This window comes from Catharus ustulatus, chromosome 10 (assembly GCF_009819885.2).
Source record: "Catharus ustulatus isolate bCatUst1 chromosome 10, bCatUst1.pri.v2, whole genome shotgun sequence".
NCBI classification, from domain to species: domain Eukaryota; kingdom Metazoa; phylum Chordata; class Aves; order Passeriformes; family Turdidae; genus Catharus; species Catharus ustulatus.
In genome coordinates this window covers 24,848,185-24,872,605 of record NC_046230.1, presented here as the reverse complement: position 1 = coordinate 24,872,605, position 24,421 = coordinate 24,848,185, and the positions used below count along the sequence as shown (strand labels likewise).

Here is a 24,421-nt window from a genome sequence, read left to right as displayed (position 1 = left end):
TCCCCTCTGCTGGCCCAAGGCCTCCATCAAACCCTCACCGTGGGATCAGCTCCTGGGAGCACAGGGAAGGCTCCTGGGAAGGGCAGGGAGGGATTTCCTGCATGGAGAGGTGAGGGAGAGGGGCTGGAGTTCAGGAGATCAAATAATTCCATGGAAATGTGGAGTTGGAGAGGTGAGAGGGGCTGGAGCTCAGGAGATCAAATAATTCCAGGGAAATGTGGAGTTGGAGAGGGGCTGGAGCCCAGGAGATCAAATAATTCCAGGGAAATGTGGAGTTGGAAGAGGTGAGGGAGCTCAGGACACCAAATAATTCCATGGAAACGTGGAGTTGGGAGAGATGAGAGAGCTCAAGAGATCAAATAATTCCATGGAAATGTGGAGTTTGGAGAGGTGAGGGGCTGGAGCTCAGGAGATCGAGTAATTCCATGGAAATGTGGAGTTGGGAGAGGAGCTGGAGCCCAGGAGATCAAATAATTTCATGGAAATGTGGAGTTTGGAGAGGTGAGGGAGCTCAGGACACCAAATAATTCCATGGAAACGTGGAGTTGGAGAGGAGCTGGAGTTCAGGACACCAAATAATTCCATGGCAATGTGGAGTTTGGAGAGGTGAGGGAGCACCAAGGGTTTTTGTCTGAGCCTTTCAGAGACTTCTGGCCTAAGAAAAATTGGCAATTCTTGCTAGTTGGGATTATTATTTATTTTCCTTTTATTGCCTGCCAAAGCAGGAATCTGCACAGGTTTAGGCTCAGGCACTGACACTTTACCACGTGCTTAAAATCCTTGGAATTACCTCTGGAAAATGGATTTTTGGCAATGTTAGGGGAAACCCCTTAAGGATTTGTTGATGTGCCTGAGGAGCATCATAAACCCCAGTGAATCCACTTGGATACAGATTTGGGACTGGAATTGTGTGCAATAAAATTCCATCGAGGATGGAATGAGCTGCTTGGAGTTTGTGCTGACACCTGGGTTAATTTATATAAAATAGAAAACAGAAAACAGAAAATAGAAAATAGAATCTATAAAAGAAAACGTAGAAAATAGAGTTTGTAAAATAGAATCTGTAAGATAGAACATAGATTATAGAATGTAGAATATAGAATATATAAAGTAGAATATAGAATATAGAGTATAGGATATAGAATATGGAATATAGAATATAGAGTATAGGATATAGAATATATAAAGCAGAATATAAAAAGCAGAATCTATAAAATAAAATATGGAAATAGAGTCTTTAAAATAGAATATGTAAGATATAAAATTATATAGGATATAAGATATAGGATATAGGATATAAGATATAAGATATAAGACATAAGATATAAGATATATGAAATATAAGGTATAAAATATAAGATATAACATATAGTATAGAGGATAGAATATAGAGGATAGAAGATAGAGGATAGAAGATAGACAATAGAATATAAAATATAGAAAAGAAAGTACAAAAAATGCCCAAAGCCGTCTCTAATCCTGGAATTCCATAATTCCACAATTCCAAAAATTCCATAATTCCGGAATTCCATCATTCCATCATTCCATCAATCCAACTTTCCCTCCATCCCTGCGCTTCCTCATCTCGCTGCCTCTGGCTGCTCGCTCCCTCTCTGGCTCTTCCCATTTTCCCTCCTCCTCTCGGAGGTTTTTTCCCGGTGCCTTTAGAGTGAGCTCAACTCCAGGCTCGCAGCTTCCCTCCCTCCTGCTATTCCACGGGAGCAGCGCCGGGAGCAGCCGCGTTCCTGCCTCCTTTTGCTGGGAAACTTCAGCATGCGGCTGGTAAGGGATGGGATTCCGGCAGGAATCGCTCAGGGATGGGATTCCGGCAGGAATCGCTCAGGGATGGAATTCCGGCAGGAATAGCTCAGGGATGGAATTCCTGCGGGAATCGCTCAGGGATGGAATTCCGGCAGGAATCGCTCAGGGATGGAATTCGCGGTATGGAATTCCTGCGGGATGGAATTTCTGCGGGATGGAATTTCTGTAGGAATCCCTGCGGGATGGAATTCCGGCAGGAATTTCTGCGGGATGGAATTCGCGGGATGGAATTCCTGCGGGATGGAATTCCTGCAGAAATCCCTGAGGGATGGAGCAGCTCCCCCGGGAATCGCTCAGGGAAGGGATGGAGCTGATGTGGGGTCTCCAGAATTCCCTAAGGAATCTGGGATCCGCCGCTTTTACCTGGAGCGAGCGCGATGCGATTCCCGACGTGCCGTGAGTTTATTACCGGGATTTAAGGCTGGGTTCTGTGCTGGGGAAGGGGGGGAATCATCTCCGGGTGATAAAAATTCCGAGCAGCGCTTGGAAAAGATGCCTGAGGATTTTCAGGGATTCTCAGGGCTGCTGAAGCAGAATTTCCCTGCATTTCGCAGCCTTTTTTCCTTTTGGCCGTGCCATTACCGGGGGGATAAAAACGCGGCTGTGCTTCCTGGGGAACATCCCGGGGCTCCGGGTTCGGGATCCCGCAGGGATTTGGGCTCCAAACCTGGAGCAGGATGGATGGGAGCTCCTGGATCTGTTTGTGGGCACGGAACAGCTCCGGCTCAGGGCTGATCCCGATGAAGTCATCCCGGGAATGCTGCGGGACCAATCGGGGCTCTGGCAGTGGGCAGAGGGCTGAGATAATTCCTCGCTGCCGGATTGATTGTTTATTTTTGGCCATCCTGCCGGAGCGCTTGGAGCAGGGCTGGCTGGGCTGGGCATCCAGGCGGAGATTCCCTCAGGAGCAGCTTCCAGAGGGCTCCTTCCATCCCAAATTCCATCCCAAATTCCATCCCAAATTCCATCCAAACTCCATCTCAAACTCCATCCCCTCCGCAGTGGGCACAGGCACCTCTGGAGGATTTTCCAAACCCCATTCCAAGGGCACAGAAACTCCACGAGGCTTTTCCAAACCTCATTCCCAGGGTTTTCCAACCTCATTCCCAGGGTTTCCAAACCTCATTCTCAGAGCACAGAAACCCCACAAGGCTTTTCCAAACCCCATTCCCAGAGCACAGAAATTTCACCTTTTCCAAAACTCATTCCCAGGCTTTTCCAAACATCATTCCCATGGCACAGAAATCCCATGAGGGTCTTCCAAACCTCATTCCCAGGGTTTTCCAAACCCCATTCCAAGGACACAGAAACCCCATGAGGCTTTTCCAAAGTTCATTCCCAGAGCACAGAAATCCCACCTTTTCCAAACCTCATTCCCAGGCTTTTCCAAACATCATTCTCAGAGCACAGAAATCCCACGAGGGTTTTCCAAACCCCATTCCCAGGCAATCCCTCAGGATGTGATGGATGGGGGTGATATAAACACCAAAGGGTGGAAATAAAATGGGGAAAGCCTCTCTGGAGGCAATGCAGGGAGCTGGGAATGTTTCCTCAGGAATTCCAGGGCAGGGATGAGCCCCAGGTGAGCATCCATCCTGCACATCCCATTCCTCACAGGAGGAGGAGGCTGAACACGTTGGGATTGATGGATCCTGCACAGCTCTGAGTGGGAGGCTGGGAATCAGCAAATATTGAATTCTCATTTCTGCCGAGCTGGAATTAATCTGAGCTGCTCTGTTTTCCAGGATAACTTGTCAGGCAATGGGAATTCATTTGTTAAATTGCACAGGGACAAAAAGGCTGAATTAGGAATATCTCACTCACCCAGAGATGAATTTGTTTGGATTCCCTTTGCTGGGTTTCTTCAACTTCCCAAAAGGTTGGAGAAGCTCTAGAGGAGTCTTATAAATAAAATAAATCCAGAAGAATTTCCCTGAGCTGTAGGTGCTGGGATTCAGTTCATGTTCCCAGTGCAGCACTGTCAAACCTCTGGAATTGTGTCCAACACTTTTGTGCCCTGTTTTCCCTGGGTATTCCAAGGCACAGACAGAATTGGAATATTTTCTTTGCTTAAAATCTCTTAAAACTCGAATTTTTTTGTCATGAGAGTCCTGCAGGTTCCTGCTCTGGCAGTTTGGGGGTTCCTGGAATCCCAATAAAACCAGGGAAACTCTTGATGTTCCCGAGGGCTAAAGCCTGGCTTTGTGTGCAAAGCTCACAGACCTGAAATACAGGGAGACATCAAATGCCAGGGAATGTTTGTACTTCCAGCAATTTCCCTGGATGCCAAAAAAACCACAGAAATAAACAACAAACTGCTTGGGATGAGCTCTCTGAAGGGGAAATTTCCCTGCTTCATGGGAGCTGTGTCCTGATTCCAGCTGGGAAAACACAGCAAGGCCAATATTCCATGTTTTCTGTAGCTGGAAAACCTGATTGCAGCATCCTGGAGCAGCAGGATTCAGGGCAGGAGAAGAGGGACAGCTCCAGGTTCTGTCCCAAATTTCTGTGCTGTCCCCTGAGATCAGGAACTGGGACCTGAGCTCCAGCTCACTCCTCTCCAACAGGCTGGATGAGCAAATACAGGGTGTAAATACAGAGTAAAACCCAGAGAAAACATGGAAATGTCTCCTGAAACAAGGATCCTGGTTGGGGTTTAACTGGAGTTTGGGCAGCTCTGCTCATCCCAGGTTTACAGCAGGATCTTCCTCTGGGGACATTTTTATTTAGCAGGGTCAGAGCCTTTGAAAGGTCTAAAGAGTGGTTTGGGGGAAAAGCAGAGCTGGGAAAATATCCACGAGGAAAAGGAATTCTCAGCTCTTCTTTTATTTGAGACCTGGAGATTGAACTGGGACAATCCCTCATTTCAGGGATGGCAAGGGAGTGGGAACAGAGCTGGCCCCAGAGTGGGAGCAGGAAAACTGTGGGAAAATGGGAATTTGAGAACCAAACACTGAGCTGGGCCAGTGAACCCCACTGGGTGATCCAGGCTGGGAGCAAAGCAGAGAGGAGCTCCCATCCCTTAGGAATGGGAGATGGAATCCCAGTTCTGTGGGGTTCAGGAAAACCCCTGAGGCCTTTCCCAACTTTAATAATTGCACTGAAGGAGCTGGATCTGCTCTCCCAGCTGCAGGAATGCTGCCTTTAGTTTTGTGTGTAAATCCAATTACACCCTCCAAGTGTTTTTTTTGCATTTCCCTTGTTCATGATTAATTTATTTACCCTCAGTTTCACCAAAATTCAGCATTTTCTGTCAGGTTTCACTGAATCCTGGTGTCACCTGCCACTCTTCCCCCTTGCTGCTCCTCTGCTTTTCCCACAGAAATAATCAAAGGGATTTTTGGGAGCTCCTTTCAAGCTGTGCAGGTTGGGCTCATTGAATTCCTGAAGGCTGCACATCCACATCCTGATTTCCAGGCAGGGAATTCATTTACATGCCATGGATGGCTCAGCCACCCCTCAGCTGCTGGCACTTGGTCCCTGCTCTGGAATATTATTTACATTTATTAAAAAGCAGTTGGAGAATGTTCATCTTGGTGGTTTTACAACAATGTGGAGCAGCTGCTTTCAGAAAGACACAGACAAGGGTTTTTTATTAATTAATTTCCTGCTAATCCTTTAAATTCCTTCAATTACCAAGTATTTAAAGTGGTTTTTCCGTGCTAATAACTGAATGAGAAGTGTGGAGAGTTCCATTTGTCCAGGTGCCTGAACTCGAGGGTGATTTTAAATCATCTCCTGTTGTTTTCCCTGTGCACAAAACATCCCAAGCTTTTATCCCAGCTCTCTCCTCCCCTCCCTGGGGAACCCAGCGAGGCCAGCAGTGCCTGGCAGGAATTTTCCATTGGACAGAGGCATTGATTGGAATCCTGATGGAAAATGTCAGAAAATGTTCCCTTGCAAAGGGAGAGAAGGAATCTGGGAATGCTGGTGGGGTTTAGGCTCAGCCTAAATGAGGAAGGTGTCTGTAAACCCCTCTCAGGATTATTTTGTCACCATTCCAGCAGCTGATTGTGTCAAACCCCTCATCCCAAAGTTCTGCCAACACCTAAAAATAAAGGCCCACATTGGGTGCAATTAAAATTAAACCAGTGTTTAAACTTTAGGGTTTTTATTATGTGATGCTTTATATTTGTATTTAAGCTATGTATTTATAATTTCAGTTTTATTATTTAATTTTGGAAGGTTTTAATGGTTTTAGGTTTAATGTAGTGGTTTTTTGGGGATTAATGTTTGTTAGTACAGAAAGTTTAAATTTTTAGTGACTAGGGTTCTAACAATTCAGTGTTTGCTCCCATCTCTCAGTTGTTCCTGGGTGTGTTTTGGGACAGAAATGTGGGTTTGGTACAAACTGGAGCCTCTGGAAGGTCAATAATTCACTTTTGGCAGGAGGGCCCTGTGGGAGGGGTTGAATCCCAAATGAGCACACACATTTGGGGTCAATGTTTGTGCTGGGAATCCCAAAGAAGGGATCCTGGATCTCAGCCCAACTTCTGGGGACTGGAAAGTCAGGGAAAAGAGATTCACTCACCATGGATTTGTTTCAACCTTCTTGGAACACCCCAAAGTTGTGTTTGTCCTTGTGGGAAAATCCAATTTTGTCACCAGGAGCTCTCCTTGACCTTCTCATCCAGAGCAGAATCTGAGCTGGAGTTCACTGGAATGGAGCTCCTGGGAATTATCATTTCCATAAGGAAATATTTCTGATTCCAGCTCTTCCCTGTGCCATGGATGTGCCAGGGTTTTCCAGAGTCACCTGCAATTCCTGGGCACTCTGAGGAGCAGGAAATCAAAGCCTGTGCTGTGTTGTGCTGTAATTCATGCCAGGGAGCAGATTTAAATTATGCAAATTGCTGTCTGCACCAAATCTGCCATCTGGAAAAAGTTCTGCATGCAAAAATCTGTCGGGGCAAGGCAAAGGATGAGGGATCATTGGGAATAAAAACAAAATATTTCCAGAAAATTGATTCCCCTCTCCAGTCCAGTGGCAAAGCTGCTGTTCTGTAGGAGCCAGATGAATACAGGGATAAAATAACTGTTCAAAGCTGCTTTGGAGCTGGAAGAATTCCTTGCCAAGATGGATAAAATGCAGGTTAGAAGGGAAAGGAGGAGCCCAAGGGAAGGGGGAACACCCAGAGCTGGAGGTGAGCAGGGATCAGCAGTGAGAGGGGGGCTGAGAGACCTGGCCTGGAAATTTTGGGGCACAGGATCAGTCCTGGAGCCATCCAACATGGAATATTTCTGTAACAATGGAGGCTGGGGAGGTTGAAGGATGCAGGATTTGCTGCCTCTCTGGTGCTGAGATCAGGGAAAGGTTCTTCCCCCAGAGGGTGCTGGGCACATCCCATTGGGACACCACTCCCAGGGATGGCCAGGCTGGCATTTTTGGGGCAGGGGCTGGGTTGGATCATCCCTGTGGTCCCTTCCTGCTGAGGATACTCCAGGATTGTTTATTTTGGATACTCCAGGATTCTTTATTTGGGATACTCCAGGATTCTTTATTTTGGATACTCCAGGATTCTTTATTTTGGATACTCCAGGATTCTTTCTTTTCCATCTCAGCAGACCTGTTGACTCCTTCTGTCCCAGAGCTCCTGTGGCAGGAGGGATGTGCACCTTGGAGTTACACATCCCCTCCTGGGCTGAATTTTTGGGGCAATCTCTCCCTTTATGAGCAGGAATTTCCTTTCCTTGTGCCCCCAGGATGTCCTCAGGTCAAACTCTGCAAAGCCCTCTCCAGAAATCAGTGTTGGTGGGTCAGGACTGTGGAACTCCTGGGGAAGGCAGAGCTTGGTTCTGCACACCCTGACAGATACAAAACCTGCTGGCCTGAGCCCTGTTTGTGCTCAGTTTGTGTTCTTTGTCACAAGAGCAGCGCAGGGAGCGTGTGGTGACACCCCATGAAGCAGAGCAGTAATTACAGAAAGCTTTGTCAGATTTTATTCTCTGCTCCTGCAAAGGATGCAGAGCACGATGGCAGGGCTGGGAGAGACCCCTGGCTGCCTGCACTGCCATCAGCTCCACAGGCACAGCCTTAATTTGGAGCAATAACAGTTGGAGGCTGTCAGGGATGCTCCATAAAAACCCTGCCAGCTCCTGCTGCAATGCAGACACAAAACAAATGGTTCCCATTTCAGCTTGGCACGCTGTAACCCCACTGAGCTGACTTCCCAGGATAAACTGCTGCCATGGAACTGTGTTCCCACAAGCAGCACGAGATCCTGTTTAAAAAGCATCACACAAGCCAGTGTATTCCTAATTATTTGTGTGATGAAGGAAGAAACACTTCAGGGCTGGTTTTTTTTTCACCATCCTCATAGCTGAGCTGCTTTTCCTTTTTCCATGGAGCTGTTGTGGTAGATGGGATTTTGGGAGGGTGGGGAGGGCTGGGATGGAATTCCCAGAGCAGCTGTGGCTGCTCCTGGATCACTGGAAATGTCCAAGGCCAGGCTGGACAGGGCTGGGAGCAGCCTGGGACAGGGGAAGGTGTCCTGGGTGGAATGGGATGGGTTTTATGATCCCTTCCAACCCAAACCATCCTGGAATTCTGCAGCAGGAGAGTTTGGCTCTCAGGAGCTCCTCGGATGGGGATGGCACAGCTTTGCAGTGCTGGTGCTTTGGTGTTTTGTGGTGGTTTCTCCTGTCCATAAAAATGGATTTTCCAACAAGGAAGAGCTCACTGATGCTCCTGGATTTAATCCCTAAGTTTAGGGCTCGTGTTTTAGGGTGGTTTTTATGTTCACATGGGATGGAGAACCATGTGCTTCCAAATCCCCCATCCCAGCTTTGTGTCCCAGCACAGGGATGGAAGGGATGGAATTGCTCCCTGTGACAGGAACACAGACAAATAAATCCACCCCAACACCCCAGCAGCCAGAGCCCCCCTGCACACTGCCAGCTCTGAGCTCTGCTCCCAGAGATCACAGAGCATCACCCAGCTGCCCTTCCCTTCCCTCCCCTCCCCAGGCAGAGCTGATCTCCCTGGGAACCCTTTCCCGTGCTCTGACCTTTCCCAGCTCCAGCCACAGGCAGCAGGAGAGCACCCAGCACCAACATTTGGGTTTTTTTAGAGCCAGATTGTGACAGATCCCTCCCGTGAACGCTGCAGCTGCCAGAGCTCCAGCACAGCACTGGAGCAGCATCTGCAGGGCAACATTTCCACAACATCTCCTCCCAGCTTCCCCCTCTCCCTCCACACACACAATCCCCAGGGATGGACTCCCTGTGCCTCTCTGACCTTTTCTGCTGCTTTTCAGTGATGCAGTTCACTGCTGTGACCTCGGTGTAGCCTGGCTGTGCTTGTGTGTTGTTCCTGTGGCAAAAATTGGGATGTTCCACTCCCAGGCTCGGCTGTGAAAGGTCTGTGGTGTCACTGTGCACTTTGAAAATTGAAGGTGCTCTGAAAGCAGCTGGAAAAGAGGAGATTTCATCAGTGAGATGCACAGGGTTCTGCCTTGCTTTGGGATGGCAGAAAGGTTCAAAGCTCTGGTGCAATGAGCTCCTGTCCCTCGTGCCCCTGGGATGGAGGCAGGATGGAGCCATTCCAAAGGAAGGGTTTGCTGCTGCTCTTTCTGACATTTGGATTCAGTTTCTTGGCAACCCAAAGCAGAGGCTGCAGGGAGAGCAAACAGAGAAAGCAGGGGGTTCTAGTCATTCAAGGGTTTTTTTTTTGACTCTGCATAATCATGCAGCACTTTGGTTTAGTTTGGATAAGGTCCTGGAAGGGTAACAAAGCTGATGTAATTCCCTCCCTTCCCTGGCCAGGACCTCCTTTCATCATCCCAGGTTTTGTTTGTGAACACTGGGATTTGATTTGGTTTTTGATCTGATCTTGTGATGTCTGGGAGCTGAGACCTTTAATTTCCTGTGCTGGTGGATGTGTCTTTGAAAGCCTCCCAGGGCTGTGTTTGCAGGAAGCTGGGACTGGGAAGAGGCTCCTTCCCTCTGCAGAGTCACCAAAAACCTCAATCCACAACCCAACCAAGCCAATATTGGTTAATTCAGTTCGTTCAAAGCTGAGCCCCTCTGACTGAATTAACTGAGGATGCTGCAGGTCCTGGGGTCACCTTCACATTTCCCAGCAAAGAAATTCAGTGGAGCAGGACCTGCTGCAGAAAAGCAGGATTTTGGCTCTGTGATTGAAGAATCCAACTTCCCTGGAAAGGCTCAGCTGGAATTATTTGCTCTCAGCACCAAGAGCAGTTTTATCTCAAGAACTTGTTAAAAAACTTGAAATAGGCAACGTTTGGTCATGATGGGGACTCCCACAAAGCCAGGTGGGGTTTTAATCACTATTTTGTTATTATTTTATACATTTTTATATGAATGAGTGGCAGGTTTCAGTTGGAGAGCACTCTAGAAAAATCAGAGTTGAGGCTGGGAGTTGTGTATCTGCCTGGGAAGAAAAGCTGGGGGGAATCAAAGCTTTTCCAGCTTTTCAGGATGGAGCAGGCACTGAAATCAGAAGGAAGAAAATTGGGGTGAGGTGTTGAACGAGTTCTCCTGGCAGCTGCTGTGAGCTGAGCAGCAGATTAGGGAGAGCTGGGAAGCAAAGCTCAGTTTTAGTCTGCCTCCAGCATTTGTGATTAACTTCTTCTGCCTCTCATTCTGCAGGGCAGTGAGGCTGCAAAATCCAAACCAAATTGCTCTGGAGACAATTTCATTCCCACTGCCCTTGGATATCAGGATATTTCTTTATTAGAATGAGGCTGATGGGAATGTTGGGTGAGCTCAGGGATCTCCATTAATGCTGTGACTGGGGTGAAATCTGCAAATAAAGCCCAACCTGCCTCTTTTTTTTCATAAAGTGCTGTTAAAAAATATCCAAATTTTTTCTAGAATTCAGAAATCCAGCTCTGCCCCAACATCTCAGTGCTGGGGTCACATTCCCATGGATTTTCCACAGAAGCAGCCACAGCAATGCTCATTTGTGAGCTGTCTGGGGAGCAAACTCAGAGTGCCAGAACAAGACTAATCCCCCTCTGTGTTGTCTCTAATAAAAGGGAAGAACACTAAATAATTAAGGTCAACAAATGAAAACTAATTTGCCAATTTTTAATTTTTCCCCCATTGCGTGATCCCTGTCAATGAATAATTCAGCAGCCAGAGATGAATATAAAATGAAAATATTTCTCTGGGGTCTGCTGTGCTCTCTGAACATCCAGGCTAACAGTTTACATATCCATAGATATTTTTTTTTAAAGAGTGAAAAATAACCCCAGAGAAAACAGCATTCAGCAGGAACCAGGCAGGAATAAAAAGAGCTGCAGCCTCCAGAGGTTTTCCCATTTCCTTCCAGAGCTGAGATCATTTGTCTGAGGCTGTTTGTGAATTATTCATACAAATGGAGCTCTTTGCTTTCCCACATGGAATGTGGCCAGTTTCCATCTCAGGGCTTCCCCTGATGCATTTTTTTGTTTGCATTTCAGCTTTTCCTGGGATGCCCTTTGTCCCCAGGCCCTGAAGCAGAACCTGCTCTGTGCTCAATGCCCAGCACTTCCCACAGCTGTGGGAATGGGAATGGGAGTGGGAATGGGAATGGGAATAGGAATGGGAATGGGAATGGGAATGGAAATGGAAATGGAAATGGAAATGGGAATGGGAATGGGAACACTCAGGGGCTGAGAAACCTCAGGAATGATGCTGTGGTTCTGCTCCAAGGGAAAAGTGTTTGTTGTTTTAGCTCTGGGTTGATTTTAAGGGTGCTGTGCATCCCAAATCCCTGTGTCAGATCAGCAGGAACATCCCAGGCTGTGCAAGAGTCCCTGGTCTGGGATGTCCCTGCCCTGGGATGTGTCCCTGCTCTGGGATGTGTCCCTGCTCTGGGATGTCCCTGCTCTCAAGTGTCCCTGCTCTCAAGGGTCCCTGCTGGCAGGTGGTGGAGTGGATGGGATTTAAGATCCCAGCTCAAAACCCTTCTCTGAGAGAGGAGATTTCAGTGTCTGAGAGAGGAGATTTCAGTGTCTGAGAGAGGAGATTTCAGAATCTGAGAGAGGAGATTTCAGTGTCTGAGAGAGGAGATTTCAGAATCTGAGAGAGGAGATTTCAGTGTCTGAGAGAGGAGATTTCAGAGTCTGAGAGAGGAGATTTCAGTGTCTGAGAGAGGAGATTTCAGTGTCTGAGAGTGGAGATTTCAGTGTCTCAGAGTGGAGATTTCAGTGTCTGAGAGTGGAGATTTCAGAGTCTGAGAGTGGAGATTTCAGAGTCTGAGAGAGGAGATTTCAGTGACTGAGAGAGGAGATTTCAGTGTCTGAGAGAGGAGATTTCAGTGACTGAGAGTGGAGATTTCAGTGTCTGAGAGAGGAGATTTCAGAATTTGAGAGAGGAGATTTCAGTGTCTGAGAGTGGAGATTTCAGAGTCTGAGGGTGGAGATTTCAGTGTCTGAGAGTGGAGATTTCAGTGTCTGAGAGAGGAGATTTCAGAATCTGAGAGAGGAGATTTCAGTGTCTGAGAGTGGAGATTTCAGAATCTGAGAGTGGAGATTTCAGTGTCTGAGAGTGGAGATTTCAGAATCTGAGAGTGGAGATTTCAGTGTCTGAGAGTGGAGATTTCAGAGTCTGAGAGAGGAGATTTCAGTGACTGAGAGAGATTTCAGCATCTGAGAGAGGAGATTTCAGTGTCTGAGAGAGGAGATTTCAGAATCTGAGAGAGGAGATTTCAGAGTCTGAGAGTGGAGATTTCAGAGTCTGAGAGAGGAGATTTCAGTGTCTGAGAGGAGATTTCAGTGTCTGAGAGTGGAGATTTCAGTGACTGAGAGAGGAGATTTCAGAGTCTGAGAGAGGAGATTTCAGAGTCTGAGAGAGGAGATTTCAGTGTCTGAGAGAGGAGATTTCAGTGTCTGAGAGAGGAGATTTCAGTGACTGAGAGAGGAGATTTCAGTGACTGAGAGTGGAGATTTCAGAGTCTGAGAGTGGAGATTTCAGTCTGAGAGAGGAGATTTCAGTGACTGAGAGAGGAGATTTCAGAATCTGAGAGTGGAGATTTCAGTATCTGAGAGAGGAGATTTCAGAATCTGGGAGAGGAGATTTCAGTGTCTAAGAGAGGAGATTTCAGAGTCTGAGAGTGGAGATTTCAAGCTCTCCCCTGAGTGTCCCCCACCCCCCAGACTCCTCAGGTTTCCTCCTAAAATCCCAGGAAGAAAATAATGTAGAAATAATGTTTTTTTCATAGATGGAATTATTTTCTTAATAGATGGGATTGTTATTTTTTAATAAATGGGATTGTTATTTTTACTCTCTGATTCCCAACTAGTTCATCCCTCTTTTGTGAGAATCACAGACATCCCCCCATGCTGAAGAGCTGAAAATTGGATTAATAGATTTCCTTTCAGTTTTCAAGCACTCCTCTGTTGTTGTCACTAAAATTAACAGGCTCAGGAGCTATAAAAAGAGTTTCCTTCTTTTTCTGGGGAAATCTCCTCCCCTGGGAATTCAGAAATGGATCTGTCAAGAGAGATTTCCTCCCTGCCATGCTGGAATTCACTCTGCCTGTGTTCCAATCGTATTCCTCTCCAAAGCAATCCAAACTCAAGTGTGCCATGCAATTAAACCAATAAAAAAATGGAAAAATATCAAATTAACAAACCCCAGGATGCTGGGTGTGCTCAGGCTGGAGAATTATTAATGGATAAATGGAATGAGCTCGTTAAGGACAAGGAAAATCCCTTCATGTTGTTCTGAATGTGCTCCTCAGGTTTCCTATGCCCAATGATCCAAACTTGGCTCTGCCCCTTCCAGAGACACAACTTCTGTTTTGTTTTTTTTTTTTTTTTAATCCCAGCTCTTACAGGCACTGCCCAGCCATGTTTCATTGGGAATAGCCAAAAACATCACAACCAATTTTGGATTTTGCTTTTTGTTCTCTGCTCAGTCCTCACCCCGGGGTTAATGGAGAATGATGTCAAACAGCAGCAGTGATTTGTGCAAGTCAGGCAGCTTTTGGCACCCTGAGCTATGGATAAAGTCAACTGCAAATTGTTTTCACATTCTAAATTACTGTTCCCAGCTCTGGAGGAGGCTGGAAAAACTGCCAGAGGGAAAATGTGGGAGAAGGAAATCTCTGAACTGAGCTGTGCCTCAAAAAAATTCCATTTTTAAAAAGCCAAACCTCTGTGCTGAATGCCAGGGATGGATTTTTCTGTGGAATTATGGATGTGGGGATTCCCAGCTCCACCTCTGCCACACTAAACTGGAGCTGCTGGAGCAGGAACTGGAAATCTTTTCATTAAACCTGGGTGGGTTTTGATTGCAAAACAAAATTCTGGAAGCAGGGGCTGGAGCTCTCCCCAAGACCATCTCTGGAATCAAAGATGGCAAAGAAAACTTCCCTCTTTTACTCTGTGTGTTATTTTTGTAGCTCTGATATTTCCTTTCAACCTCGTGCTGGATTATCAATAAGTTATCAGTTTTTTTGTCATTATTATGGATTTCTAAGTTTGAAATCTCATAGGTGGCACTTGAGGGGTTGGGGTTTTTTTGGGGTCAAAACTCGGTTTGCCTTGAGGCTGAGAGGGAATCTCCAGGGACTTCCCATAAAAATAATGAATTTTTTCTCTCTCTCTCCTTGCAGGAAGAGCTCAGGAGGCTCCAGCACACCCTGGAACAGGTCACTGATGGCAAAGACTCTCTCCAAAGGTAAATGTGCCTTTTCCAAAATATCTCACCCACGAGAGAGTGAAATAAATCTTCCAAGGTGTGAAACCTTTGCTGAGGGATCCTCTTTGCCACAAACAATATCCCAGAGTTTGCCTTTCTCCCTGGTTTTAGTTCCAAGAGGATAATTTCTGACAACAATACCCTTGAGTGCCCAGGGAAGTCTCAAAACAACTCCACAGGTTGGGGTCTGCTCTCCCAAATGTCCCTGCTCAGAGCTGCCATTCAGTCCATGCTGTGCTCCCATCCAGGGCAGGGTTCCCAGATGTTGGATTTGGAACATTCCAGAATTTTCAGATTGTTTCCTTTGAGCCATCAGTTCCCAGCAGCACCTCCTCCAGCATCATTTATTACAAAGAATTTTTGCTGCAGTGACTCTGCAGCTTTTCCAGCGTGGCCACGGGGATGGAAGTTAATTTAGCAGGAATATCTGTTAGATTTGTCAGGTTTGTTTTGGTTTTTTTTTATTTACAGCAACTCTTTTGCTGGCTGTGCCTGTCCCTGGGGCTGTGGCAGCTGGGAGATTTAAAACAGGGATTCAGGCAGGTTCCCACTGGAAAAATGGATCCAAATTCCCATTTTTTTGTTGGGAACTGGACACAGAGGTCCAGATAACTTCCTCCAAAGACAGCAACACCTTTCAGCAGCTCTTCTTTGTCCTTATTATGGAATTCATTCACAGGAATCTCGGGCTGGAATATGTTAAACTCATTTCCTTCTCTTTCCCCTAGCCATCAGCTCTCCATGGATGAAGAAAATAACATCCAGGAATATCCTATCAACCTCCAGCCCTTGGAATCCAAAGTGAGAATGTGAGTAAGGAAAAGTGCTGGGTCTGCCTTGGGTTGCAGCTCCTGAGCTGCAGGATCCACACTGGATCCATGCTGGATTTCTGTGTAACTGCATAAAAGAGCTTCCAATCAGCAAATTAATTCAGTTCTCTATGTTTAAGCATGTGGAGTTGAGAAAATTTGGATTGTTCAGCCTGAAAAAAAAACAAGAGAAGGCTCCAAGGTGACCAAATATAAATATGTAAATACTGCTTGTCTCAGTGAATAAACCTTCAACTGCTTAAAAATCCTACAAGGAGTTAATCCTCCAGAGAAGTTGTGGAATGCTGGAATTGTTCCAGGCCAGGCTGGATGGGGTTTGGAGCAACTTGGGATAGTGAAATCATCCCTGCCCTCCAACCTAAACCATTCTGGGATTCCATAATTCCATGATACAGCTCTGGCTCTCAGATTCCAGTTGTATCTGAATTATAATCTGAAATGTGGTACAAAAATGAGATGTAGAAGGTTGCTAATTCCTCTTAGTGGACAAATAAAAATATCCATTCTGAGTTCTGGATTGCCTCCACTGAAATCACCTCTGTAGGTTTTGGGATTGGGCTGGACTCTGAGTAACGTGGTAGCAATTTGGAACCAGATGATTTTTAAAGCCTTTTCCAACCCAAACCACTCCAGAATTCCCTGATTCTCCTCGATAAATATCCCAAATTATCCCAGTGCTGTCTTATACAAACCCTACAGCGGTGATCCTTATCCAGATAGAAAACAAAATGCAGGAACTCCCCCAGTCCCAATGTTGACATGAAATCCTTTGTTCCCTCAGCATCCAGCGAGCGTGGCGTGAGCACCTGCAGCACCAGGAGCTGTCCCCATCCCTGGAGCAATGGGACAGGAGCAGCTCATCCCCAGCATCCCCAAAATCCCCCAAATCCCCAAAATCCCCAATGTCCTCAACGTTCCCAACATCCCTAAAATCCTCAAAATCCCCAAAATTCTCAACATCCTCAACGTCTCAAAAATCCTCAATATCCCAAACATCACCAATATCCCCAACGTCCCCAACATCCCCAACATCCCCAGCATACCAAAAATACCCCAAATCCCCAAAATCCTCAACATCCTCAATGTCCCCAACATCCCTAAAATCCCCAAAACTCCCAAAATTCTCAACATTCTCAATGTCCCCAAAATCCCCAATATCCCCAACATCCCCAATATCCCCAAAATCCCCCAAATCCTCAACATCCTCAACGTCCCCAAAATCCCCAATGTCCCCAACATCCCCAAAATCCCCAACATGCTCAACATCCTCAACATCCTCAACATTTCCAACATCCCCAACATCTCCAACATCCCCAACATCTCCAACATCTCCAACATCTCCAACATCCTCAACATCCTCAACATCCTCAACATCTCCAACGTCCCCAACGTCCCCAACGTCGCCGGCCTCGGACAAGATGAGCAGATCCATCAGCATGAACACCTTCTCCGACAGCAGCACCTCTGTGAGTCCTGGAATTCCTCCTTTTTCTTTTCTGTGATTTGGGATAAGTGAAAGCTCAGCTGTGGGATCACTGGGTTGATGAAGGGTTAAAAAGGGATTTCAGGTGTCTCAAATGATCTCCAGGTAGAGATTCCTCTTGTAGGCTGGTCAGGATGTGACTGTGGGTGTCAGAACTGGAGTTAAGCAGATTTTGGAGGTGTTCTTGCTGGAAAAAAAAGGTGTTTCCAGGTGGTCTTGTGGTTAGGATATTGTGTTACCAAAAAACCCTCAAATTGTGGTGCTTTTCATGCAAAGAAATGGTTTCTTGGTTTGTTTCTTGTGGTTTCTTGGTTGATTTTTTTATTGTTTTGATGGTTGATTTTTATATTTGCTGAAAAAGACTCTGAGAAGTTGATTTAGGGGATGGAAATTAGATTTGATTTTGGAATAAATATTCCACCTTGACCAGTGGCTGAAGGCTGCATTCCTATTTTTAAGGTGACCCCGAATAAAAGATCCCTTTTTGGAATACAAACAGCTCTGTGGCTGTTTCTGAATTGGGATTTTTAGGTCAATAAATAAACAAATGCAGAGTCTGGAAATGCTGCCTTCAGCTTTGTGACAGAAGTTGAGATTTGAGGGAATTACAGACTGGAGTGCATGGAATAATTCAGGAATTCCAGGAGCAGGAATTGCCCTGGAGGGGGTGCAGGAAGTGTCTCCCTGCTCCTGAGGAGGGAGCAGAGCTGGATCCTCACTGTCAGTGGCTGTTGCCACTCCCAGGACAGCATTTGGTGCTTTTTGAATCCCTACAAAAATCTGGGAATCATTAGTGGTGTGCTTCAAGCTGAATAAATTTAATTCTGCCTTGAGTTGCAAACTTGGAGTGATTTTAATCTCATAAAGCCCAAGGCACTGATCAAACAGAGCTTTTCCACATCTTAGAATTTTGGAGATAATTTGACTCTGGTTTCCAGTGTTGATCCAAGTGTTGATCCAGGCTCAAAGTGAAGCTGTTTTCAGCAGGTTTATTTATTTTATTTATTTTCCAGCAGGTTTATTTTGGGACACGGTACTTGACAAAATTTAATAAAATGTTCCTGAGGGTGATGCTTCATTTTTAGTTGGGAACTGGAGAGCAGGAGGATAAAGTGGGCTGGAATATCGGGTCAGAAACTGATGTTCCGTGGATTAAAGGTTTGATTCCTTAAATTAGGGGAATAAATGAAGATACAAATGTTTATCTGCCACTGGAATCTGCTTCCAGCAGAGGTCCCTCGTGCCCTGCGCAGGGACGCTCCCGGGTGCTGCAGAGCTCCTCCAGCACTAACCTCGGCTGGAAAATGTCACTTTGGGATGCCTGGAGTTCAGTGAGAACTCTGGGAGTTCTGTGTTTGTGGGGAGAAAGCGACGGCTCCATCCCCGAGTGTCGGTGGGATGGAACACGGGGCTCCCCCAGGAGACAGCTGACAGAACGGGGGGAATGTCAGAGCCTGAGCGATGAGATGGGAAATGGAGAATTCTCGTTTGGCTGCTGCTTTGTAGCACAGAAAGGTTTGTGTGTGCAGTACAGACATTTTTTTAACTGTTGGGAAAGATCTGTTATTGATCACTGATCGGATCTATTTTTTTACTTGTAACATGGCATTTTTGTTTTCCAGTGAAAATCTTTTAGTAAAAACATTTTTTGTTTGAAGTAAGTTTATCTTTTACGTGAAGTCATCAAAACTCTTTTAAACTTATTTTTCCTTTTGGCTTTTGAATTATTTAGTAAGACTAACTCAATAATTCTTTAAATAGATAGATAGATAGATAGATAGATAGATAGATAAACTTACTATTATTTTTATTTCTTCTTAAATTTTTACACTCAAATTTTTTTTTTTTTTTTTTTTTTTTTTTTTTTTTTTTTTTGCTAGACATACAGATTTGTAAAACCTTCCTATTAAATCCTTATCCTTTCCAACCTCAGCTCAGCTCGCAGCTGCTGGGAGGGAGGCTCGGGATCCCGGCGGGGTGCGGGTTCAGCACCGCGAGCAGCGCCGGGGCCGCTCAGCACCGCGGACAGCGCCGCGGATCTCCCGCTCCCCGCCCGGGATTCGCTGCCTTAAACACGGATCTGACCCCAACCCTGTCCCTCCTGACCTCCCACCCTGGCAAAACACCTCTTTTCCTCTCCTAAAATCCATTGGGATGCTCATGAGAATGGCACGGATTCTGTAAAATTCCCTTTTTTTTGCTCCATTTGGCAACTTTCTACCAATAAATTCTTTTTTTTGGAGGTGGAACCCAAAAAACCTGCTTTTCCAAACAGGAATTGTTATTTCCCCAGCCTTTCTCCATCGGTTGATGCCACAGAAATATCCAGTGGGGAAAAAAGCCAGGACTGAAGTCCTCTGCCCCAAACCTGGGGTTGTTTGTCCTCCCTTCCCTGTGTGGTACCTCCAAAGCTGGGACTTTTCTCTGGGATTTCTAAAACAGAACAAAATCTCTCTGCAGCCCTTGTGTGCTCCTGGATCTCCCAGGAGAATCCCATTTTCCCAGATCTGTTTTGCACCCACAGGAACAAAGGGAAGTTGAGGGAGAGGGAAAATCAATGTATGGGAGGCAGTGAAATCCCAACAAGTAGTGGGGTGTTAATATGAGAAACATTCCCTCTTTCCTGTGAGCCTGAATTCCCAAATCCATGAGCAGCACAGAGGGAACCAGCTGATAAATATTTACAATGTGATTTCTATATAATGTAAAAATGCAAATCTGTGCTCTTGAGCAGCGTGGATGGAAATGTAATTAAAGATGAGGGAGACAAATCCAACAGAATGAAAAGGCCTTAATTAGAAATCAAATATTTGATGGGTTGGGGAGAAACATGAACGCTGATGAGGCTGTCAGATAACACTTGGAATGAAGGGAACATGGAAAAAGATGTTTTCTATCCCTGCCATTGGCTTTGGATAATCTCAGTTCTAAATGTGAGCAGGGAATTCACAGTGCTGTGGCCTAGTGTGGAATTTGTTTTCTAAATGGGTTTTTAATGGAGAAACAGTTGTTGAGTTTCTGTTTATTTGTTTGTATTTATCATCATCCCCAATGATTATCCAAGTTTAACTCCCTTACAATTTTAACTGCTGGGATACAAAAGAACCTCTTGATCCTTTCTGCTGGTGGGAGCAGAGCACCAATAATTTCTCCTTTTTTATGTTGTGGGTATTGAAGGTTGGGCATTGATGTGATTATTGATGTCAATTTGAGTCCTTGTGGTTTAGCAGCAGAAAAATCAATCCAGAAGTGATCTTGGCTGATGATAAAACTACTGATAAGACATTTCTGATGATGTTTCTGTGGGAATATTCAGCTGCTGAGACACTTGAGAACAGGTTTTTGGCTCCTGGGGTGGGGTTAGCTCTCTGGAGGTTCATGATGAGATGGCTCTGGTGGGTATTGATGAGAGGTCTCAAAAAGAGTTTAATTTATGTCCCGCTTCAGGAAATTTGGCTGGATCCTTTATAAATCTTTTCTAAGCTAATTCTATCTTCAGTATCTCCCTTATTCCCACAGCAGGGAAATTCCAGTGCCTGCCTTTTCCAAAGCCAGGCCCCAAAATGAAAATAATATTAATGAAGACTTTCATGCTTAATTAAGCAGGGGATGCAGAGCAAATTCACAGCATCACAAAAAGTTCTGGGGGGGTTCTCTCCAGCCCTGTGACAACACTGAAAATGCAGAATTTCCTTTGTCTGAGAAACTTGCAGAGGGTAGGGATGGGTGGGATTTTGGGAAGGAATGATCCCCTGGGAGGGTGGAGAGGGCTGGGATGGAATTCCCAGAGAAGCTTAAAAGGAGGAAGTAAGGTGAGCCTTTCTCACCCTGAACTCTCAGCCTTTTCTATCAATGACCATACAAATGATTTCTGGGGATAGTCCAGCTTTTCAAAGAATGGGTTTCTGGTTGCAATTGTTTGTGTTTCTTTGGGTCTGCTGACCAGTTTTGTGTTTTCCCATTGAAAGCACAACTGAGCAAACATAAGATGACAAACAATCAATTATTTAAGTTTCAAATAATTATCTCAAGCCCAGTTTTCCTTCTAACTTTTAATTGTTTTCTATTTATCCATTTGTTTTTTAATTAATTCTAGTAAATAACTAACTTTTAACTAAAATCCTAATTTTTCTAAGATTAATTTCATTAGGATGCACAGCTAAAATATCCTAAAATTTGTAGATTTTCCAATGAAACCCTCTGGGATCCCAACTTTGGGGGTTGGTGACTTGAGAGCTGGATGAGGAGAGGACACAGCAGAGCAATAATTTCTAGGAATTATTGGCAATTCCAGGAGTTGGCAAATCCAGTGACAAAGCCTTTTGTTGTCACCCTTCCCTAGGGCTGTCAATGCCACAGATCAAACAGCTCAGCCCAGTCCTGGAGCAGTGCAGGAAATGGGAATGGGTTTGGAATGGGAAGGAAAGACTGGGAATGTGGACACCGAATTATTTGGGACTGGGAGATTTCCAACCACAGGAAATTATCTTCACTGGTAGGAATGAATTCAATTTTCATGGGACCAAAAAAGAGAGGAAAATGTAAAAAATGTAAGTAATGGACAATAAAGTCATGATTAGAGTAGGAGGAATTATATGTATAAAATATATTTAATAGAAACTTAGTGGGATGGAGGGAGAATCCAATGGAAATTGTGCCATTAAATGATTTTATTGGCTCTATCAGCACTGAAACGTGGCAGCAGCACTTTATTGGGCCCTGTTACAGAACAGAACTCCCCAAATATATCCAGATTATCTCCTCCCAAAGGGCACAGCACTGATTTCTGCTCCTAAAATGAACTTTCAGAGTAAATACACCAGAAAAGGACTTTTTTTGTGGGAATAAATATGATTTGAGCTATTTCACTGCTTGGAATTTAAGCAAATAATAATCATTATTCTGGTTTTTGGGAGATTCTGACTCTGCTTCAATACCTCCATTTTTGAGGCAATTTTCCACCTGTGAAATGTCTTCTTAGGGTCAGCTGAAGGTCCTTAAAAGACATAAATGACATTTTATGGAATAATTTAAGTAAAAGCCATATTTTCTCCAGAAATTTCTTCAAGAGAATGAGAATTTCACACTGGGGTAAAAAAAAGCCATTTTAATTTTAACAGAGAATCCAAAGTGAGCAGCAGGGAGGTGCCCTGGTGGGGCTGGTTCATGTCCCATCCTGGAGCTGAGCCCAACCACGGGTGATGCTTTTGGGAGGAAGGTTGGGCAGCTTTGCTCCTCAACAAACACCTCCCTAAATCAGTTTTAATGGACATTCCCACATTGGAGTTATCCAGGTCTTCAACGAAATCTGGTTAAATCCAGCTTTAATGGACATTCCCACATTGGAATTACTCAGGTCTTCAACAAAATCTGATTAAATTCAGTTTTCATGGACATCCCACACTGGAGTTATTCAGGTCTTCAGATTTCCTCCCAATCCCATCTCTCATACCAATAATTTTTGGCAAAGCCATCCTTTAGCAAAGGTGTTTAAGATATCCAAATCCAACAGTGGATTTTGGGGTTTATTCTGGATTATTCATTACTTCCATGATTTGTTTGATTGCATCTCTTGCTTCTCCCTCTTTAAGCTGCTGCTGCTCTTTCTCTTTTCCTTTTAGGCATCAGCTTTTATGAATCCCCAAATCCCCCCAAGTTCCTCTGTCCTACCCATGTAACAGTGAATTTTGGAGGGGTTTCCATTTCCCAGGCTCTTCTCTCCAGTTTTGTTTTGCAGTGCCAGGATAACCTCACACCCGAATTGTTTCCTCACCCTTGCTCTGTGCTTTAAATTTTCCTTCACTGGTGACTTCTGAAATCCTGACCTTATTTTTGCCCTTCTTTGCCAATTAGAGTAATTTCACAATTATAAACCACACTTGATTATAAGCCGCACTTCCGGGTTTGGACCAAAATTTTAATCAAAATGGTGTGGCTTATAATCATGAAATTACTGTAAATATTTTTCCTCCTGTTGGGCAGGGCAGGAAAATGCTGGGAGCTGAGCAATTCCCACCTGGGAACCCGAGCCAGAGGTGAACTGTGGAATTTTCCTGTGCTTTATCAGCTCAGACATTTTCCTGCTGTTCTGATAACGCATTCTGTGCGGACACCAAATCAAATTTGCAAATTTAAGAGCTCTTGTTTTTCCAACGAAACCCTTGTTTAAAAACCTTGTTTAAACCTCATTTAAACCCCAGTTCCTAATTAAGGCTTTTTAATTGCATTAATTCCTCTCATTCTGAGCCTGAATGTGGAGCTTGGAGTGCTTTTTTCCAAGGAATTGAAAATTCCGTGGCTGTCCCAGCAAAGCTCAGCCAGTGGATTATTTCTCATGGACAGACAGCCCATCCTTCTCCTGGGGATTTTATGGCCAGAGAGTATGAAATGATAACACAATGAATGGGCCACTTGCCATCCTCTATCAGCTGCTTAAATCTGCTGCTCCAGGCAGGAATTCAATACAGGAGAAGCTGCTCCAAATGGATTTTTCAAGTACAAGGAATTTCAGGAGTATTCTCGATCCATTGGCACTGAAATAGCTTTAAGGACATTTATGGGCCTTCAATAAAGATGCTTTCAAACCGTTTTCAGAATAATAAAATTGCTTTGGTGCTCTGAGGAGCGTGGAAGAAAATCAAATTATTGTTAGATTTGATTATGTCAGTGTCCAGAAATCCCAGATATTGGATAAAATCCTCTGAGAAGCAAAAGGAGAATCTCATTCAGGGAGGGAAAGGAAGAGAAGGTTTTGCATGCAGGAATTGAATATTCCCCTGTAATTTTATTTTTATGTAAATTATGTAAATTAGATGAAGATGTCATAATATTTCCCGTGCTGAATTCGTGTTATTTATGAACACTGCAGTGCTGTTTCCCCCTCTCCTGGAAAAACCTGCTGGGGATTTATCTCCTCTCCTGTGTTTAATTGTGCAAAATTAGGATGCAAACATAAAGATGAAATCTTGAAGCCAAATTTCAGGAGCAGATTTCCTACCTCGAAGGAAATGGAAAGGGAATATGGAGGTGCTGTGGAGAATTCAGGATTTTAATGCAGGGCCGTGTGTTTGTGGATGGAGAGAAATTAAATCAGGCACGTGGTGGATCCATGGATTCAGCATCCCTGGGAGTGTTCCAAAAACGTGTGGGTGTGGCACTTGAGGACATTATTTATGGAGAATGTGGGTTGATGGTTGGATTTGATCTTGGGGTCTTTTCCCACCTCAAGGGCTCTGGGATTCCATGAAATCAAGGCCTTGGTGTCTGTCCCAAAGCTGGCAGTGCTGCTGTGGCCTCCTGCCCACTTGGGCCCATTTTCATAAATGCCAAACATCTCCTGCATCTTCTTCCAAAATAATTCTAAATTCTCTTTGTGGGGGGAGTTCCATGGGTGGTTCCATGAGCCTGTGTCAGTCCCTTCCCATTTCTGGGGGGAAAAAAGCCCCAAATCTTTGATTGAGCCCCAAATCTCCCCCAGGACAACGCTGAGACTCAGGGGAGCTGGAATTCATTCACACAAATCCCAGTCTGGCTTTTCCAGTTCATTCCATGCCTTTAATCCTGAGTAACACTTCTTTGTGAAGTCCATCTGCAGCAGCTCCTTCTTTCCCTTCTAATGGAACAGATCCTTTGC

At 45.0% G+C, this 24,421-nt stretch overlaps 1 protein-coding gene across 1 annotated transcript in view; it reads left to right on the top strand.

Annotated features, from left to right (window-relative positions):
- Positions 1-1,694: 1,694 nt before the first annotated feature.
- Positions 1,695-24,421, top strand: part of LOC117000654 (schwannomin-interacting protein 1) — an 87,190-nt gene continuing 64,463 nt past the window's right edge. Inside the window, exons 1-5 of the mRNA XM_033068515.2 lie at positions 1,695-1,782; positions 14,390-14,454; positions 15,204-15,284; positions 16,087-16,127; positions 16,674-16,771. Coding sequence (XP_032924406.1) covers positions 1,774-1,782; positions 14,390-14,454; positions 15,204-15,284; positions 16,087-16,127; positions 16,674-16,771 — 294 coding nt within the window. The 5' untranslated portion in view covers positions 1,695-1,773. The remainder of the gene's footprint in view (positions 1,783-14,389; positions 14,455-15,203; positions 15,285-16,086; positions 16,128-16,673; positions 16,772-24,421) is intronic.